The sequence below is a fragment of the Aythya ferina genome (assembly GCF_964211825.1).
Source record: "Aythya ferina genome assembly, chromosome: 5".
In the NCBI taxonomy this organism is placed as follows: domain Eukaryota; kingdom Metazoa; phylum Chordata; class Aves; order Anseriformes; family Anatidae; genus Aythya; species Aythya ferina.
This window is the reverse complement of record NC_140301.1, coordinates 46,843,136-46,864,341: the sequence shown is the minus strand read 5'-3', so window position 1 is coordinate 46,864,341 and position 21,206 is coordinate 46,843,136. Positions and strand designations below refer to the sequence as shown.

The 21,206-nt window shown below is 38.8% G+C and overlaps 1 protein-coding gene across 2 annotated transcripts in view; it reads left to right on the top strand.

The window, feature by feature from the left end:
* Window positions 1–21,206, top strand: part of RMDN3 (regulator of microtubule dynamics 3) — a 41,521-nt gene that overhangs the window by 14,994 nt on the left and 5,321 nt on the right. For both annotated transcript variants that reach the window (XM_084520091.1, XM_084520092.1), the window contains exons 7-11: window positions 11,430–11,505; window positions 12,331–12,408; window positions 14,702–14,800; window positions 16,702–16,755; window positions 19,531–19,611. In XM_084520091.1, the coding sequence (XP_084376217.1) occupies window positions 11,430–11,505; window positions 12,331–12,408; window positions 14,702–14,800; window positions 16,702–16,755; window positions 19,531–19,611 (388 nt within the window). The remainder of the gene's footprint in view (window positions 1–11,429; window positions 11,506–12,330; window positions 12,409–14,701; window positions 14,801–16,701; window positions 16,756–19,530; window positions 19,612–21,206) is intronic.

The following is a 21,206-nucleotide window of genomic DNA, read 5'->3' as shown; positions in this document are numbered from 1 at the left end:
ATTCCTCAGGCTCCCAAAGGTCCTGCCTTTCTCCAGGGCTGGCAGCATCCTGAAGCACCTCTCTGTCCCAAGCCATGGAGGCTTCAGGAGTGGGGATGCTGGAGGAGAGCCAGGGAAGACGAAAGTAATGAAAACTGTGAGCAGGGACAGAAGAAATCTCAGCAGGCACCACTTATCCTTCCTTCTTTCTGTCCTTCTCTTGAAAACAGCAAAGAAACTTGATGTCACAGACCGTGGGTTGTTTTTTATTTGCTAGACATGAAGAAATGAGCTGTCTTGTTTAAACTGTAATCTCTGAATCAAGGACTATTAACTACTAATTGGCCCCAACATATTCCCTTTTTAAAAAAAAAAAAATATCTCAAGGGATGATTAATATAAAAGTGGTGTGAAGGGAAGCAAGCTGTAAGAAAATGATTTTTATGAGATTCTGTACCCTGTTCCCATGAAAAATTTGGCCACCAGTAGTTCTTCAGAATATGATAAGTTGGTCTGGGCTTGCTGTTGGATAGGAGCAGGTGAAGTTGATGAAATCTTCAAGTATTAATTATGATTCTGATGAATCTTGCAGAAATACAGAGGTTGTTCTGGAATAATAATAGCGTTCCAACTTGATTTTTAGTATACCATTTGATTTGCATCTCAGTCTTTTAGATGGAAGCTGTTTAACCACACAAATTTCAGTAGATATACAGCTTTGTATGTGTCAGTAGCAATATTTTCTTTAAAATGTTTAAATGTGTGATTCCAAAGATAAATGCTGTAATTTCTACTTCAGCTTAGTACTCACTTTTAACTTCATCGTGGTAGAAGGGAGAAGGTCTATTAACAGATATCAGCTTTTATTAAAGAAGGAATTCAGATACCGTAGGCTATTCCAAAAAACGTTATTTTACCAGCATTATTGCTGCCTTTCCAGCAGGAAATTTTGGAAAGTAGGAACCTAGACGGTTTTGATTGCTTCATGGGAAGATTTCTGTATTGCCCTTTTTTGATGGGGGCTTGCATCCAACCTGTCAGAACAGAGCAGTTAAAGAGCTGGGACAATAGTCATGAGGTCAAGTTGTTGGGTTTTGTTTTTTTTTCCTTGCTATCAGCCAAAGCTTTGTTCTATCCTCTCTAGACATGGAAAAAAAATTAACACAAGGAACTATTTGTAAGAGAATACAATAGTTACTCCATCCAATCTTTTTTGAAAGAAAGCAGACCCGCTTGTCATAACCTTTTAGTGTGGTGGTGTTCTGCAAGCATTCTATTCTTATTGTTGTTTCATGGACTCTATACAGCTATACTTATTTCCTTTCTAATTTAGTAGTCAAAACTTGTATATACTCCTTGAGCTCAGTCTTCCTAGTGCAGCATAGGGCTGCTTCTGATCTACCTTTAAATTTAATTCTCTGCTGCCACCTGCCATTAATAGATGAACTTTCTAGCATAGGTTAATCCGCTGTTTATTTAAATTTAATCTGTGTTATATTACCAAGCTTAATGAAGTTGTTTAATAGCAACAGTGTTGATGTTGGAGGAGTTCCTTGCCACTCCATTCAATATCCATTAGTTCACAGTCAATCTCAAAGATCAGTTAATCATGTAAAACTGGGGTAAAGGAGATTCAGGTAACTTACTCGGAACAAACAAGCAAACAAGAAAACCCAAAGTCATGTTCTTCCTGATGCATATTTTCAAAACAGATTAGGCAGACCTCCAGTGATGAAGGTCCTGACCTCACCCTTCGATGAACTGCAAATCAATTTTATACCAGTTGCAGCTATACCATGTTTCTTTTGTTTAGCCATGAAAATTTCACAAAAAGGATGCTGGAGATGCTAAAATTGAATCTATCTGTCTTTTTTTTCCCCTAAATCAATTCTCTCAAAACAGGAAATTTAGATTCATTTGGTATTTTGTTCTTGTGTCTCTTACTGGCAAGACTTGGAAATCAAGCCACTAGACACTTCTGTATCCCAAATGTAGCAAGGCTGCTCTGTTGGGGCTGGGGGTGTTCATGTACTATTTTTTCCCTGAGAGCTTGTTGCTAAGACATTGAGATTATATGAACTGTGAAGAACTCATTGGTAGTCATTGGTGTGAAGCACCAAAATTAAAGACAGCCCAAAGCTTCTGAGCAGATTTTCTGTCTGTAAACTGGAAGTGGTTTTGAGCGATATGAATTCATCCTCAGATTTGTAGGGTTGCACATTTTTGTCTTCCAAGTTGAGAGTGGTATTATTTTAAGTGATATTCTCTGTCAAGCCTTTAATGTGATGTAGGAATTATTCATTTGTATGCGTCGGGCTGTTGCTTTTATCCAAATATATCTTGGTCACAAAGACTTGGATTTGCAGTTACTTTTTCCACCAAGTTGCACAAGCGTGTGACATAAGAAAGCTTCTTGAAAAGATTTGGAGCTAGTCTAATTTAAGAAATTAATGTGTTTTGTTTTTTCCACTTTCCCACCATACTCATATAGAACAGATATACTTTCGTTGTTAACAAAATACTGCTAGAGGACCTGCTAAATTGCTTATTGTTCTTACTTGTATGCCATAGAATAGCTTGTTTTGCTCTCCGCTGAGTCATTCATGTTTTAAATAAATGTTTAGTTACAATCCATAATTTATTTAACTAAAATAAGTACTTATTTACTTAGTACACACAGCAAAGTTATACATAGGTGTACTTGGGTGTGGTTGTGCTTGGCATGGAGTTAAAGTCAATCGGCCAGTTTGTAGGTTAGGAGATAGCAGTTTAGTTGTGGTGGATAGAGAAAAAAAATTCATACATTCAAGTAAAATAATCATAGAATGGTTTGGGTTGGAAGGAACCTTAAAGATATTTAATTCCAGCCCCCTGCCATGGGCAGGGGTGCCACCCACTAGATCAGGTTGCCCAAGGCCTCATCCAGCCTGGTCAACACCTCCAGGGATGGGGCATCCACAGCTTCCCTGGGCAACCTGGTCCAGTGCCTCACTACCCTTACAGGGAAGAATTTTCTCCTAATGTCTAGTATAATTTATCCTCTTTTAGTTTAAGACCATTCCCCCTTGTCCTATCATTATCTACCCAAGTAAAGGGTCCCTCTACATACTTTTTATAAGCCCACTTTAAGTGTTGAAAAGCTGCAAGGAGGTCTCCCTGGAGCCTTCTCTTCGCCAGGCTGAACAGCCCCAGCTCTCTCAGCCTGCTTGTTAAAACAAAACAAAACAAAAACTGCAGAAACAAATCTGTGGCTTACGAAAAAAAGCATTTCTCTCTTAAATGCTTTAACATATTTGTTAATTTACTTAACTTTAAGCAGTTTTAAACCTTGGTAAGAGGAATTTACATGCACAAAGCTGCCAGATTAGTTGTTACACGAGAGCTGATGGTCGACGACTGCAACATTAAGTGCTGAAGTAGTCTCAGAATCCTGTCCAAGTAATTAAAAAGTCATTTGGATGAACATCTGTGAGCTATTTAGTCCTACAGAGTCCTTGCACCTAAAGCTTAGGGTGGAAAGTGATGAACTTTTTTTTTTACCTGAAAACAAACAGAGTTAGTGAATAGGTTTAAGACTAGTGAGGCTGGAGGAAAGATAACTGACAGGAATACAACATATCCATATGCTGAGTGACAAGGGGTTGATAGAGTGGAAACACTTTCTTCCAGAGCAAGAACTAGATCAAATAAAGTTGTTAAGCATCAGGCTCAAACAAAAGGAAATAGTTTACATCAGGCTCAAACAAAAGAAGTTCTTTACATCATGTCCACACTTAAGCTGCAAAAAAACATTCCCCAAGCCATCGTGCCTACTAAAACCTTGTGTGTTTTCAAAAAGTAAGTGTCAAATACAAAAAGAGTATTCTTCCAAGAGCAAGTCCAATGCCTGATCCAAAGAATATTCAGAGGAAGTGTTGTTATGTGCTTGCCTTCTTAGTTTATTATCTATGCATCTGCCATTTTCACTTCCAGGAAAAAACAACTTGTGATAGTGTGGTCATTCTTGTATTCTTTGTTTGCCAGTGTAAATACCTTTATTTTTGCAGAAATACAACATTATAATGACCACAGGTGTCAAGAGTATGGGATATCTTGTTCAAAATCTGTCATCTTTTAGCACCATTATCCTCAGTTAACCCTTCAGCATTTATTATTCTCGTAATAAATCTCATGTCTTCAGAGCTCATTTTAACTTTATAAGCTATTCCGTGCAGGTGACATCTTTAGAGCTGGTAGCCCTTTGTGCCTCCTTTTTTTCCTGGAACAGGAAATCTGCATCTGTCAAATGTTTGGGTTCAGTAAGAAGCCCAGTGTAAAGAGTGAAGTTCAGCATGTTGCTTCTGGGTGAACTTTTTTATAAACAGGCAAGAGATCCGAGATTCATAAATACCTTCCCAGTTACAGAGTGAGTATAAGCCTTTCCTTCAAACCAGCACCCTTGCTGCAGGATTTGAGCTGCCATTCCTATAGCCTTTGTCTTCTTCTATAACTGTGCAGTCTTTTTCTGACAGCAGGAGGCAGGCAGAGCAAATTGATTCGTCTCTTAAAACCTCTGTTTTATGAGAAGGAAGTGTTGTGGACCTTAGGGGTAAGTTTTTCTGGATTGTGTTTCTTACCCTGCACTTAGCTGATTCATTTCCCTGCCTTTAGCAAGCCTCCCAGCTGCTCAGAGGAACATGTGAATTCCCACTAAATTAGCATCGTTCCTATTCTAAGCCTTATTTTACCTGGCCAGAACAACAACTAGAGAAGGAAAGAAATAATATTCTTGTGCAAAAGTCACCGTGAATTACTAGCTCTTTAATTCTTTTGTAATCAGTCCTAGAATTGAACGTGCAATCTCAAGTGTTTTAGGATTTAGAGTTGGTCACGCTGAGTAAAAAAGCATCTCTGTAGGTTTGCTTTCCTTGCTTAGGCTTGCCTTCAGGGTAAATGTGAGCAGCTGAAAGCTCATTTATTTAAATGTCTGATGGTTTCAAGAGGGGGGTTGTAAAGTAGACCCTACAATTGTCAAATATTTCCATACTTTATGACAATTTTTGGTTTTAGTATGATTAGTCTTGACAGTGTTGTCATTTGGAGCATTCATTCTCAAAGACCTGTGCTGATGGGTGTTGTTCAAAGTGTATTCTCTTTACTTTTTCTTATGTAAAGCTAGAAGTCTTGCCTTCATAGCATTCTCAAATCAATCTGTCTAGGAAACGTCAAGGTTGAAAAGAAGAATATTAATCTAAAAAAAATAATAAAAATTGGACTTCCAAATAGTTGTGTATGGTAGTTAATTCTGATAAGTCCTGCTCCCTTGAGTTAGACAAAAGACATGCAGGTTTCTTTGAACCAGTCTGACATGAAACAATCAGAATTTATAGCAGCATCAGTTGTGGTTTTACAGCAGAAAGTGAAAACAAATATATTTATCTGGCTTAAAGAAGTTCATAGTAGTTGTGGATTGGTATGATTCCCCGCCCCCTCAGATGCCTGAGTATTTCTGTGAGTTAAATTCCATGCTGAAATAGAAAATACATGACACTAGTTGGCTTAGATAGGGACACACAAGCTATAGAAAATCATGGCACGCACATTACTGTAGTTTCTGCCCTAAAATATAATGTGGGGAGACCACTTCTCCTTTTGCTCTCTGCCAAAACTCAGTGTGATGTTGGAACATAATGTAGCATTTTTTTCTTTTTAATCGTAAATTGCATGATAAGAATATGACAGTGCCCCAGAGCATTAAAAGAGAAACAAGTCATGGTTTTGCATTAAGTGATTAGCAGGGTAAGGTTCAAGGTGCTATAACATTGCAAAACTATTTTATGGTCATTACCATAAAGGATTGAGATTGAACATCCTTGTAGGAGTATGGGAAAGATTTCAGTAATTAATGATAACTTCAAAAGAAACAGAATGACTACAAGGAAGCTTGAGTACAGGAAGAACCATGGGAGTAAAGCGCTTGCAGATAATTCAAAGCTTGTTTAAAGACAGTGTTTTAGAGGTTCAGAATAAATACTGGTTACTCATTAATAAAAATGAAAGAAGCCTTTAATCATGGTACTTTAAAAATGCCATTTAAACATCAGAGGAGACTGCAGGAACTACAAGATGTCTTTCAATGTCCTGTATGGTGGAGCAGAGAAGAAACTCTTTCAAGTTAATGTGAAAATGTGACAGGGGACCCTGTAAAGAAATTAAACACACTACTAAGGTCTTTCAAAGACATTGAGATACTGATAAATATTGCTTGTGATACACAACAATTTAAATTTGTATTAGTGTGTGAACAGTGAAAGGTGGCAAATGCAATGTGGATTTTAGAGGGTAATGAGAGGATCCAGGAAACTACCAACTAATTCCAGCTTCCTTGACCACCCTACCTCTGACAGCTGTGATAAATAAAAGTTGGAAGCTAATAGCGCATGCCATCTTCTTGAGAAAATGCCACTTTTGTGCAGAAATGTTTCACAGATCTGAAGAAAGCTGCATGGAAGAGGGTGCTGCCCATTGACATTGTGTACTTGGAGTTTGGAAAGTCTGAGAAATTCTCTTCTGCACATCTGTGAATGATACTAAGCTACCATGTATAAACCTCTTTGGCTTAATAATAAGCTAAAAACAGGAAGCAAGCTCCTTTCCTTTGGTAAGAAAACGTTACTGAGCTTCTGAAACACAGAGCCAAAGGACTGAGTACAAAACCTGTGTGGATAAAGCAAAAAGCTTTAATGCAGACAGAAATACTTATGCAGTAAACTCTTTTATCTGCGTATGCATGAAAAGACTTCTTACCTACTAACTATTCACAGAGCTGAAGGACGCCATGCATGGTGATCTGTGTGGATCATTTGAAGGCTAAAATGTTACGATGTCTCAAAGCTTGGTATGACTCCCAAGTTAAAACTGATCCCTTCATCTGAACTGGCTCGTTTTGGTACTGGAAGATAAGGGGTGGATATCATGGGCTTGGGTTCATTTCATTTACCTCATTCATTGTCTGGATGGAATATTTACAAGCTTTTGTTTTATTAGCTTGTGGAGATGATAATCAAGTCCATCTTTCACATAAAATATCCTTTAAGTTGTGAGATTAAGGCAGGCTGCAACCTTTTAATATATATTTCCTGCAGAAATGAGTTCATGTCTTTGGCCAGCAGTCAGTTTTCAGAATTTATTAAATGAAATGTTTTCAAAGGAGTTGTGGTAAGCATCCTGAAAAGTGTTCCTATATACAAACTTGGTTTTATGTATCAATATTTTATTTTTATATGTATATAATCATTTTATATATATTTACAGTTAAGAGTTGCTGTAAGTATTTTTGCAAGTCAGAACAGGGATGAAGCTATTGTTCATCACTGCGGTTTTTGATGTGAGCAAATACTTAAAATTTTTAATCTCCATGGGAAATTGAGACAGTTGGAAATTACTGTTGCCCTAATCCAGAATAATTCATTGTGCTTAAATTTCTAGCGTGTATGCCACCATCTCAAGTTCCTTTATTAAGCCATCCACACGTGTAAATTCAGCATATCAGCATAAATGTTGACTCTTCCTGAAACTAGAATTTTATTTCCCTTGCTGAACCAGCAAGGCGCTTGATGAATTCTTACCCCTGTCTGGGAAGATATAAGGCACAGACATACAACACAGTGAGCACAGCAGTGACATGGCTTTATACAAAGTAAACCAACATCTATTACGCAACTCAGCATACAGCCCATCGACTTCTGCTGCTGGTAGGTCAAAGCCAAACTTTGGCTTGGGGCTCACAGATGCTGCAAAGCTGGTGGAGAAACTAGGTTATATGTATAGAATACACAAACTCTGCCATATGCATGGTTTGGGATTTAATAAAGGGGAATCTTCTGGTTATGCAATTCCACTTCCAATTGGAGTGTGGTGCTCTGAGTAAATCAGAATGGGGAATTAATGCAGTGTCACTGGTTCCATGTGAATCCACACCCCAACTTGCTCACCACATTCTCTGGACAAGCCTGGAGGAGTACTTCTGGCTTCCTGATTTTTAGCTTCAATCTTGTCTCCTCTTGTTTTGAGTTCAGGAAAGCCTAAGCCTGACCCCTTTGTTCCAAGCTCTTTATGACCAGATGGTCATTAATTCCAGGTTAAGTCACTGGGGCTTCTGCTGTCTCTCTCAAGGTACTAATTCCTAAATAAATGATCACTTCATTTCTGGTGTGTTTCACTGCAGTCTGAATACCTACATGCTAATTATCTGTCTGCTTCCCTTACAAGTGAAGAGACTCAGTGCACAGGAAGGTGAAAAACTGTTAATATTCATAAAATATTGCACAAACTTCTAAATTCTTTATAAAGATGTATACTTTAAAAGCTATGCTTCTTTGAATTATTTGCTTGATTTAAAAATGTTTTATTCTTCCTAGCCTTTAATCTGATTCTAGTAACTGGAGGTTGAGCTCCAACTATGGATTTTTATCTCCGTGTCTGTGTGTGATGAAAGCTCTCTTGATTTACTAGGAATGCTCTTTGAATAGCACTGAACAGTTTTACAGGCAAGCCTTGATGTTTTGATGTTTTCAATTCCCAGCTAGCGTCAATTGAATAGGAATATGATCTAGCTTGTTAATTCGTTGGGTATTGCGACATAAAATTTCTTGAATAGATACGAAGCAAAATTTGAATTTAATAAAACGAAAGGATTTTCATGTCTTCGTGCTATTTTCAGTGGTCCAACTTACAGATTTACTCATCTTTGGCAATATAAACCAAACTACATTTCACTTTTATCAGCTTTCTGCAAAAGAGCTGCTTCTCACCACTTCTTTCCCTTTCCCCTTTTATTCCCTCTTGCCTCACCATTTCTTCTTAATTTACTGTCTGTCTGAGGCAGCAAGGAGCACCAGCAGATTTAGCTAGTGACTCTTTGAAACAGTTAAAAAAGATAAGAGCTGTATTTGGGTTGGCAGGCCACCCTCACCACAAAGCTGGAGGTACTGGGCTGTGGAGAGCTGTGTATTTTGTGTGAAGAGGCCAAAAGTTCTGCTTGTAAATGGGAGTCAGCCAGAGTGCAGCATCAAAAATGAAGTTTCAACAAAGTTGTGTGTTTTGAACTTGGGGATTGGGGCAGGAAGAGCAGCAGTCGCTCATCTGGTAGTATCTGCTCTCCCATTGCATGGAGTTTAATTTTCTAATGAACGGGGAAATCTTAACTGAGCTGAGCTTTCTGTGGGAACTTGTGGTTTGACCAGTGTCAGCTTCACAAGTAGTTTTGGTTAATAATTTGTCCAGCAAGTCTTGTAACGTCAGGTTTCGGTAACTGCTGAGACATCAATCTGAACAGTGTTTCAGAAGTTACAAAATGTTTACAAAAGATGAAAATCCCCTTCCCAAACTCATTATTTTTAATCCATCCTATTACTGTTAGTCTTCCTGCAACTGAGTATTGCCTCTCGTGACACTCATCCCATGGCATTTCACAAAAGGAATTAAAACAAATAGCTTCAATATTGAAGGACAAACCAAGCTAAACAAGCAGAAGAAAAATATAAAACCACACTGGGTTTCAGACAGGGAGAGGAAGGGAAGCTGGGATCTGAAGACCTCAGAGGTCTCAGTACCACAGAGTCTTATGTGTTAAAAGCACCACCAGGACCTGGACCTCGAAGCACAGATACAAGAGGAAAGTTCGTGCAAAGCCTGGGTTTGGTAGGGTCTTCTCTTTCTGGGACTGGTGAAAAACCAGCTGAGGAATCTCTTGCTGCATTTTTTAAGTTAGTTTAATGACACAAAGATAGGACTGTTATTTACTGCTTATTTTACTAACATTTCACCAGGCTGTCAACAAATGTAATATTTATCTTCTCCTGACAGCTGAATATGGCACCACTTGACATTGATGTGGTGGCTGGTGGAGGGATCAGGGCTCACTTCGTGGCCCATTGGATGTATTGCTCCTTTGAAGACGTGTTAGACTTCCCCTGCGGAGGGAGTGGAATAAAGGAAGGTTATGTGGTAGCTTCCATTTTAAAAAGAAAGGGTGTTTCTAGGACTTAACGTTTTGTTGTGGGACCTTAAACCTGACCTAATTGTATGTAATGCCTACCCACACATCCAGGAGCCTAAACAATGTGTTTGGAGGAGCCATACGTGTGCATCCAACAGAGCTATAAACTACAAGATTAAGTGTATGAGAATAATTTATCTTGTGGTCTAAAAAAAAATAAGCTTTTTATTGGAGTGTATTCCTAAATCCTGGTTGTGTTCTGGTTAGGAATACTTTACACAGGCTGTGCTTGTTGTGAGACAAGTTCCAGAAGATTGTAAAAACATTTCATCATCTGCAAGTGTCAGATTATGGCAATGCAGCTGTGAACTTTTTTGGTTGGGTGAAAGGGATTTACTCAATTAAGATCATTTTTCCCTTGTCATGAGAAACAAGAATTTTAGAATTGAACCAGAGTTTTCCAAAAGAAAATTAACATCTTAAAAGAATGAGGTAAACATTCAGGAGACGAAACTTCTTTGCATTGTAATTTACACACTGAAAATTTAGTTCTGGCAAGAGCAATAAGGTATGAAATGTTTTGTGGGTTTTCTTCGTGACAGTGAAGAAAGTGGGCTTGGGGATTCGAGTCGTCTGACGGACTCCTGCACGAACATCTGCTGTGGTTAACCATCACCAGGGGCTCTCTGGGACACAGTATGATGAGACGAGACAGAGAATCTAGCCACACAAGCACATGTTAGAGCTGTGGATGTGGTAAAAGAAAGCTCAAGAAAGGACTACTTGCATGGGGAGGTGAGGTGGGAGGGTGTAAATCCATGGGTAACCAAGCCTAGTTGCTTTCACTGTTCATGAAATACCTAATTTTGGTGGGCACTGTGCTTCTCAAGCTTAAATTTTGCGGTCTCCTACTAGACAAAACTGAATTGGTGTGAGTTTGCAGCACTCAAAACATATTATTTTGTTTTCCAAGTTCGGTGGCCGTGTGGGGCTGTAGGGTATAGGTAGGTTTTCACAATATTTTCCCTTGAAGTAGACATCCAGCGTGCTCTAGATTTGCGTAGGAGATGGCTGTGCATCCTTCTAGTTAATTAGAGCTTTTAGCAGTTCTGGCTCTCACTGCTGTAGGATTTGCTCTTCAGCACTCTGTGTTTTGACGCAATTTCATTGCTGAATGAAGAAATGTAGAGTGTAGAAGTGTGCTGCTTTGGTCTTATGTAGAAGAAAGACTTCAGCAATCAGTGCAGCAAACTTTATGTCACGTCAAGCCGCTGCTGTTGACTCGTCAACATCCTTTGAGCTATTTCTGTGCAATAAATACTTGCTGTGTATGTGGGCAGTATGCCCTGCTTTCCCCAGTACAATGTGCAACTTAAACACACCTATATCTTCAGAGGAAAGATGCATGCAGAATGTAAATGTGTATTTAAAACTGACAATCTGATTTGCCACAAATGTCTCCTCCGTGCAGGTATGCTATTCTTTGTGGGCAGTTAGCAGAACATGAGAGCATTCAGAAACGCATTCAAACGGGGTATGTTTTTAAGGTGAGTAAAGAGGACGTGCTGGTTTTTCTGTGAGTATTGTTCAATGCTTACTTCTGTGGTCATAAGTTAAGACTGGCTCCAGCTTTTATTAGAGAAGTGATAGGTACCAAAGGGATGCTTTCCGTGGGTGGTTTGAGCTGAGGAGGGCGATTCCTGTGACACGTGATGGGGGTGACTAGTTTTGCTTTGCAATTGTGCACACTATAGTGGCAGGGAAAAAAAAAAAAAAGAAGAATAAAAGGTTTGCAAATAAAATACATGCATACAATGAGATTGAGAACCTTAAGCTTGAAATTACCATGTGGTAATAAGATACCAACTTTTCTTCACTAACTGCCGTGAGCCTGCTTGTGCCCTAAGTAAGTGCAAAATAATTATTTTTCACAGGCAATTGATCTGCCTCAGCTTCCTTAATTTGCCTTTCAGCCAGAACAGGAATATTATATTGCAGGGTAGGAAGATGCACCGGTTGCTACAGAACTGGCCACATATCGTTATTACATTGTCGATTGTTCACCTGACCAGTAATTTGGTTATGTCAAAGTTATGAAAAGCTAATAGAATAAAGTGAAGGACAGCTTCACTTTTTTACATGTAAGGGTTTTTTGTTTGTTTGTTTTTGTTTTCTGAGGCTGATAAAATGCTGATGTTCTGTGCTCAGCTGAAACAGTTTTAAGGAAATTTGGAATATCTTTGTAGCTGTAATTTCACTGATTGCTCAGAAATTGTGGACTTTCCTCTTTCTACATAAGTTCATCTGCTGTTGTGGATGTTGTATTTGCTTGTAACAAGAATATAATGTGTGTTGGTGATGATTTTCCATAGGAACACATTGATAAAGCGATTGCACTGAAACCAGAGGATCCAAAGTCCTACTATCTTTTGGGCAGGTGGTGTTACCAGGTAAAATAGTTCATTAATATTTATTACTGTTCTTTCCTCCTTGTAATTTAGCTTCTTGTTTGAATGAAAGACAGGTAGGCTGAAATCACCAGCCATAACCAGTGAGCACATTCTATTTAGTTGCTGAACTCAGATATTGTATCAGAAAGTACCAGTGTGGAAATGTCTTAGTTGCTAGAAGAAATTGTTTAAAAGTTGCACTTTCATGGGATCTGGAAATTCTTCACTTCGATTCTGAAACAGTGCCAAGAAGAGCGCATCACTGACAAATACTGTCAGAAACCTCTTGTAACAAAATGAACATGTTGTACGTTCATGTTCTTGTACGTGTAGCACCTCAGTGCTTTTATAAAAGCACTATTGAAATGTCTGCCAGGACATAGTGTCTCATTCAGAATTTCTGAGCTTTCCATCCAAGTTGTTTTCTTAACTGTAATTGCAAAGTCTTAGGCAGTCCTTCTCCCTTGTTGACCTCCTGTTAAACCTAAAATGATACCTTCATACTGGTATTACTGCTTAAAGCCGTAGATTTTAAATGGTAGAGGTTTTTCTTGAGAGTTTATATAAATTTTGCTCCCTCAGTAGTGAGAGAGAAATAGTACAGAAAGGCTGAGTTGGTGATCAGGACAAGAACTGGCTGAGCAAATTTGCAATGTGCTCAGTGCTCACGATCAAAGACCAGAAGGAGGCAGAGAAAGGTTCATGGTATGGAAGACACACTGATTTTAAAAACATGAAGGAGTTTTTAAAAGCATGAAGAATGCATTTTCAAACTGGCAATATCAGTTACTCTTGCTGTTGTAATACTTCTGTCCCGCAATCAAAAAAGGCTTTAAAAGTGCTTGTACCTCTGTGCAACTAAATGAAAGCTTCTGGGTTTTTGCTGTTTCACTTATATACTGCCTCTATTCTGCTCTTCCTTTTTTCCCTGGTGGGCTTTTTTTTTTTTTTTTTTTTTTTTTTGTCTCTTTCCAAGTAGAAGCAGTTTGCTGAAAGTATTCTCCCCGAACTACTAAAAATTGGAGCTCTGAAGGGTTTGGGGCTCCAATCTTTTCTTTTTAGTCACTGCAGGTGGCATGGGAAGTGAAACGGCAAAGAATGGACTAGCACTAGCTGCAAACTAGCTTACTGCTTCCCTTGCTTTATTCAGTAAAAACAAACTACCTTCAAACCTTTAACACATATGGATGTAATCAAGGACATTTCAGGGCTGGCAAGAGCTTCTGCACACAGTATATCTGTATAATCCTTTGCATGTGTTTCCTCTGCTACACAAAGTATTGCAGGTATTACAAGAAGTGTGCTGGCTGCTTTATATTTCTTGACAAGGAAAAGCTTAGAATCAAATGCCATAAATCACATTTAGTGCCTATAAAAAGAAATAAGAGTTTGCAGTAACTATCTACTTTTCAGTTTAGGCAATTTGAAAGTGCTTTGCTGCTGTCAGAAATGAAGTCACATTGCAGAGATTGTAACTGAGATAATTGCCTTAGGTAATTACAGGGAAGCGGCAAGCTCAATCAGTGGCAGCTCCTAGCTCTGTATTCTGCTCTGGACTTCCTAGTCAGCCATGCTGCTATGAGAGTTAGTGCTTCTGCTAATTGTTACAAGAATTACATGGTGTTAAACAAAGATGGTCTTAGCAGAAGTTAGAATTGTATGCATCTTTCCCCCAGTAAAATCTCAGGGAGTTTTATATTAGAGAGAGGAGCTAGGAACAGTAAAGTAAGATTTCAAGAAATGATTATAATAGCTACCTGCATCTCAAAATGTGGATGTGTGTTGGTGGCTTTAGCTGGCCTCTCTCAAGGGATCTATGATCTTTATGTATGAAGAGAACACATTCTTGTACAAGATTTAAGCTGGGAGACAGGAGGGCTACATCTGCGCCTGGGCTCCAGTGCATAGGTGAGAACTGCCAGGAACAGGTGTGGTTGCAAGAAGGAGGTTTGGGATTTTAGACCACTTTAAACACCCACACTGTTACCCAGCTGTGATACTCAGTTGTAGAGACAAATCCTGTATTGAAGGTTATGCCAGCGTGTGGCAGCTGATGGATGAAACTGCAGGTGACTGGTGGTATAAGGCAGGGACAAAGGAAAGCAAAATCAGGTTTAATTCTGTAGCTGGACTTGCATTCTTGACCAGAATCTGCAGATACACCCAATATTATTGTCTGTCTCCCATGTGCATGAGCCAGCTACAAGGAACTCGATAATTCGTTGTCTTTGTATACCTTTGCACATGCTGTGTCTTCACCGGGTTTGATAGTTTCATCCTACTGTCTCTGCAGGTTTCCCATCTGGGATGGCTTGAAAAAAAGACTGCTTCTGCTTTGTTTGAAACCCCTCCTACAGCCACCGTACAGGATGCACTGCAAAACTTCTTAAGGGTATGGAAATGTGATATGCAAGGGAGTCACTAACCTGACATGCAACCATGAGTGTGGAATTTGAGTATTTGTGTTCTGCTTAAGCTCATCACTCTCCGAGTGCTCCGTGATATATTTCCACTGACTGGAGCCTTTGGAAGAAAAGCTGATGAAAGCAAAAAATTTTGAGCCTGTGTTACAGAATAGCCCAACAGAAAAATGGAATTTTGAAGACATCAGAACTAGATCCAGGGTGTTCAGATTTTTTTCCAAGGGTTTTGTTTTTCCTTTTAGTAGCTGCAAAAATGAATGAATTCATAGCTTGATACTAAATGCATTTGTACTGTATTCTTTTCATGTTCCGTAATATCAGTTTGAGTTTCTCCCTGGGAACACTTGCATAGACATTCACAGTGTTCTATCATTTTAGTTTCTTTCAATATTTTATTAAAAGACTTTCAGATTAGGTTCTCCAGGCTTCTGAGGACAACTCTTAAGCTTTCAGAGACAGGTTGCATATGTATTTCTAGAAAGAAACTCTCAGGAGCTCTGGCTGTCTTTTTTTGTTTTTTTTGTCCTCCTGTTGTTGAAAAATTAATTTAAGACATGGTCTGAGTCACATCTTAGCGTTCATAGCTCTTGTTGCAAGGGTCGCATGATCTGAATGAGTTAAACAGACTGTCTGGCTGTGCCTGTGAGAACTACTCTTAAGCACCTGTGATGAAGCGTTACAGAAACAAATTGCCCTACCACTTTATAACTCATAGATTGCACCAGCAGTTCTGTGAAGTGTCAGGGAATATCATACTTATATCAATTTATTGTAATTTTGCCAAAAGGTAATTATGTGAGAAGTAAGTTTGTGATAGGTGTCTGCCCTAGGCAGTATACTTTTCAGCCAAATTTCAGCTAAAATGAATATATCATTTCAGAGAGAGGTTTGAAGCAAAGCGTTTTGCTTTTTTTTTTCATTAGAGGAGTTAGAGTAAGTTAGAGTGGCACTGTGGTTTGAAACGGGAACTTGGATTTTTCTGAGGTTTTGCTTTGGTCAAATATAAAGAGAGAATACAAAACCATCACTCTGGAAGCTAATTATACTCTGAACAAATGCACTTCCCATACGCTCAGCAGCATCCACTTCAGCTTTCAGCCACAGTTGGCATGATTCAGGGGAATGGAAACCATCCTGAAATTTGCAGCTCTGGGTTAGTCACCAGCTGAACTAGGTCTAAGACCAGACAGCAGAATTAACAAGAGGAACGTTGTCTGTCTTGTGCTCTCAGAGCTTCCTCTGATACCTAGGCTCTGCTGCCTTGACTGAGTGCATTTGAATTTGAGTGCAGATGGGATGCAGGGTGAATCCAGGCATTTGTTGTAGGAGCATCCTGGAACGAGGATGCTTGGAGAGTGATGACTGGCACTGAGCTGGAGGGAAGAAAGCAGAAGGAAGTTAGTAATAAAGAAATTGGGAATTAACAACCAGTAAGGAGGAGACAGAAAACTGAGGGAAGATTCCTGAGGTTTGGCACCAGCACATTCAGGAGAAACCCAAGTGGATGACACTGGTTAGGCAAGGAGGTGAAAAATAGTGTGTGCACAGGCAGGAGGAGGTAGTCAGGATATTTCTGGGCTTCCCTTAGCTTCTGAGAACTTGGCTTTGCAACCTCCTTGGCACTCACAGTAGCAAAGTATAGGGATGTTACTCGCTGAGTCACAGGCATTTTTTGAGAGTACGAGGGCATTTACTAATGCAGCCAGGCTAGCCTGTCAAAGTTCTTACACTATTTTATATATTTTGAAAAGTGGGATTTACTCATCTATTTTTTAAGAGATGTAAAAAACTTGATACAGGTTTTAACTGTGTCCTTTACATATCCTAATGTCTGCTTTTCTCTGTTCCATCCTCCCCTCTGCTTTTCTAGGTCGAGGAGCTGAGCCCAGGATTTTCCAAAGCAGTAAGAGTATACATTGCCAAGGTAACCAGTCACTTTTTGCTTTAAAGTCATATGTTCTAGGATAAGTAATATTTGTGTTAAGAAATACATATACCTCTTCGGATGGAAAGTACTAAACACATGTAAATTCCTCCATGCAGAAACAAGGTTTTAGAAGTTAATAACATTTCTTAAGCTAAATCATCTAGCGCAGAGGCATTAAAATTCAGGAAGGATTTTGTCTTTGAGTCATCTGGTGTAGCGTCCTGCTTGGCTCTTAACAGATAAAATTCTATAGCATAAATACAATAGATGCAATTCTGTTCTATAAAATTCTGTTCTAAGGCAGCAACGGTAACCTGTAAGCCACAGTTTGGAGGTTCAGTGCCACCACCAGCACCTTGGATTTATATGGTATATACAGGAAGATGATCATGGGGGAAAAGGTGACATATAAAGTGTCTCTATTTTACTAATACAGATGCAAGTCTTAAGGTAATGATTAAATAAGCCATGAATGCCTGAAGCTCCTAATATCTTTTGTTTATCATAGAATCATAGAATGGCTTGGGCTGGAAAGGACCTCAAAGATCATCTAACTCCAACCCCCTGCCATGGGCAGGGATGCCACCCACCAGACCAGGTTGCCCAAGGCCTCGTCCAGCCTGGCCTTGAACACCTCCAGGGATGGGGCATCCACAGCCTCTCTGGGCAGCCTGTGCCAGCACCTCACCACCCTCTGAGTGAAGAATTTTCTCCTAACCTCTAACCTGAATCTCCCCGCTTTTGGTTTAAAACCACTCCCCCTTGTCCTCTGACTGAGCAAAGAGTTCACATTGAGTTTACCTTGAGGGAATAATTGGGTTTGAACTCTTAAATCTTAAAACTGCTGCTTAGTTCCTAGGACCTCTAGCTGGAGTCTAGAAATGTTTAAAACCCAAATAGCTTTGGAAGTATCAGCCAGAGTGGTCATAGCAAAGAGTAGCTGTAGTCATTCTCTGTGAAATTACTGAATTTGCAATGTCCCAAAGATAGTGAGCTTTATCAGAGTAGCACACAAGTCATAGGATCTGCTTGGTCTGAAATACATTATGACTGGAATTGGGGTGCAGAATTTATTTCACAGTAAGTGTCTTGTTAAAGAAAAATAAAGGAGAAGTGGAAAATTCAGCAAGAGATGTGGTAGCCTTCACACCAGCTGGATTTTGTCCGTGATGCATTGTAGCTCATTATATCTACTTAGTGAAGAGTCTATTAAGTAAATTAAAAAGTAAAAAAAAACTATGTATTTGTACATCAGCTAGTCTTTTGTTTTGACTGCTTATGTACCATAATGAATGTGCTCTTGATTGCTTCTGTCTCTGCTTGTAAATATAGCCAGCATTCATGCAAACTCAATATCTTTCCCTAAATGTCTTTTTTTCCCTTCTTTACTTCATACTTGGAACTCATTTGCTGTGAAGTTACAGCAGCAGCAAATTATTGCAAGTTATAACCTGAGAGAATTTTCAGAGTTGATGTAAAAAAATTGGGTTTCACTGTGGCTAAATTGTAATCTACATGGGCCAATACTTTTTTTATTGGGCCTTTTTTTATTACTTTTTTTATTTCTCCACGTTTGGCAGATGTGGTGTGACTGAGCTTCAGAAACACTCTGCGAACACAAAGGGACTTGGAAGTTAATAGGAGTACTTGTATCTATTTTTTTGTTTGTTCTGTTTTTCCCAATCCCAGCCTCTGTCATTTTGGATCACATCCTTTGTGATAACATTTTAAAAGTTCAGTTCAATACAAATTGTTTTTAAGGAACTAGTGCTCTAATGAGTCAAACCTAAAAAAAAAAAAAAAAAAGAGTTTTGTAGTCATCTAAGTCATCTACTGATATTTTTGACTGATATAAAGAGACACAGGATTTGTGAAGGCTTCAAGGATGTCCATGACTCCATCTGTTTCAAATTCACCAGACGCAGAAATTTGACAGCGCTCACAGTAGAACAGAGAGTTCTCTTACAGAACTATCCCATGATACAGGAAAATCACCAAAATACACACATGCACATACTCTGCAGTAACATTTAAGAGTCTGAAGTAATAGCCCTGCAAGAATTTTAACTCTTGCCATGATCCTAAATGAATATATTTGTTGTTTGTTTGTTTTTTTTTGGTGGCAGTTGCAACAATGATTAACTGATTTTTTTTTTAGCAACCACTTCCTTTTAGCATGCTTTTTTTGTAGTCCTCAAATGCCTACATGACTCTGTAGGCACCAAAAACCTTCATGTTGCTTAAAGAGATAACTGTTTCTGTGCTGTTGAAGAGGAGTTCGTGCTGACAAATGGTTCACACTTACTGTAAAACCTCAGAGACCTGCAAATATGATATGTTACAGTGCTTGCAGTTGGACCTAATTTTCAAAGGCCTGGGGAACCAAAGCTGCATAAAATGATACGCTGTCAGAACAGAGGTTTTATGATGAAAGCAGTGTGAGTAATAGTGGTTGTGTAAGTGGAAATAAATTAGACCTTGGAAAATGGTAAAAATCACCTTAAAATCTTCCAACAAAAAATCTCCTTGTCCAAAACAACAAAAATAAAATCTAATATTCCATAACCTGATGGTGATTATAATCCTTTGTGAATGAAGGACACTGCAGGAAATGTTGGAAGCCTGAAACTACACAGTGCAAATGCTTAAGACAGAGAAATAGTCCTTTTTATCTGTTGCCAGGTTGCAGAACTGCTGTTACGTTCAGCTGCTTGTTTTTCTGTTTTGTTTTTCCTGTTTATCTTTTCTCACGTTGTCATTTTTTCTTCACAGTGTTACAAGGACCTGGGGAACAATTCTGCAGCTCTTCTCTGGACAAATCTTGCATCAGAACTGCCAGCTAATACAAAAGAGGTAGCAGTCTTTGCTATTTTTCTTAGTGACACTGGAATAGGATTATTTTCCAAGAAAGGAAAGAAACCAAAATTAATCTTACATTGTATGTGTTTGACCCATCAAATCAAGTAAGATTATGTAAAATCCTCTACATATTTATTACGTGGCAAAAGCCACATAATTGGGAAATTTTTTTAAATCTCAGTCATATAATTTAAGGTTGATGGTTTCTCTGGAAATCTGATTTTGCATGTATTCACTAGGCCATTCAACATTATATAAGATGCAATTACATTAATGTGTTAAATACTAAAGGTTAACTGAATTATTTCAGTTAAAGATTTCACGATTTTAAGATCTTATCAGAATATTTTAGACTATCTCTGAATTAGATTTAAAGAACTGAGGGTTGTAAACATTTTTATACCCCAGTTGTTTAGTAGTTCCTATCTGTTGCTTTAAATGAAAGCTAAAATTTCTCCTCCTCATGCTTCCTATCTGCTCTTAGAAAATGGTTAATTTTCTTGCATGCTTAAAAGAGTTATAACCACATTGTATTCATGGGTGGTGGGAGTCTGCTTCACTAAAAAGGGACTTACAGACGGAATTTAAGGTATTTATTTTGGGGGAAAAAAATCAATAATCACACACTGATGGTGAGCTACTTCTGTTTGCAGAGATAAAATTGTTTTATAAAAGATGTTCTAGCTTGCAAGCACAGGCTTTATAGTAGTTTGCTCCTTGGCGTAGATTCCTTTCCTTCCTTGGGACCTGCTATGAGAATGCCTAAAGCAATTCAGCAACATAATGAAAAATATTAAGAAGCTGAGAGTGTGTCCAGGAGGGGCTTAGAATTCCAGCACAACACCATACAAATGCTCTGTTACTTCCAGGATTAGGCTGCAGACACATTTGAATGCCCTGCACATATTTAGCAGGTCTGTGGAACTGCAGCTGGCCAACTGGAATATCTGCAAAACCACAGAGCAACTGCAGTACACTTCCCAGTGCACCAAGGCTGGGGAAGGTTTATTGGTTTGGGCACTGTCTCTCCTAGCCAACTCAGTTCAGTTGGGGACACTTAAGCTGAGTGGTTGTCCTGGCACTGGAGCTCTGTATTATTTCTACTTACCTCTGTGGCTTTGGGAGCAGCCTAGATTGAACTCTTGGTGCCAAGTTAGCTCCCAGGCTCTCCCAAACTAGATCTCGTTGTGCAGAGCCATTCAGAAGTTTGTGTGTGCTGCACAGCACTTTTTTTTTTCTTTTTTTTTTTTTAATATCTATGTTATTTCAGCTCTTGTATCACTTAATTTTACAGAGTTCTGAGAGCAAACCCATACTGTTTTAGAAACTGCCATGTGGCAGTGTCTCCCATCTGGGAGCTCTTTTCCACTTTACTTTTCTTTTGCACTTTTTCTGTTAAGCAGAAGCTGTGTAGAAGATGCCATCAAATTACAGCCAGTCATAAATTGAATAAAGGCACAGCAGCTTTTAATATCAATCTGATGTTCTTTGCATTGTCATGAAGAATGCAGTGAAGTGAACAAGGTCTCCCAGATCTTACACCTTCAGCCTTTGTCTGATGAAATAATCACTCTGGATGTAAGGCAGAA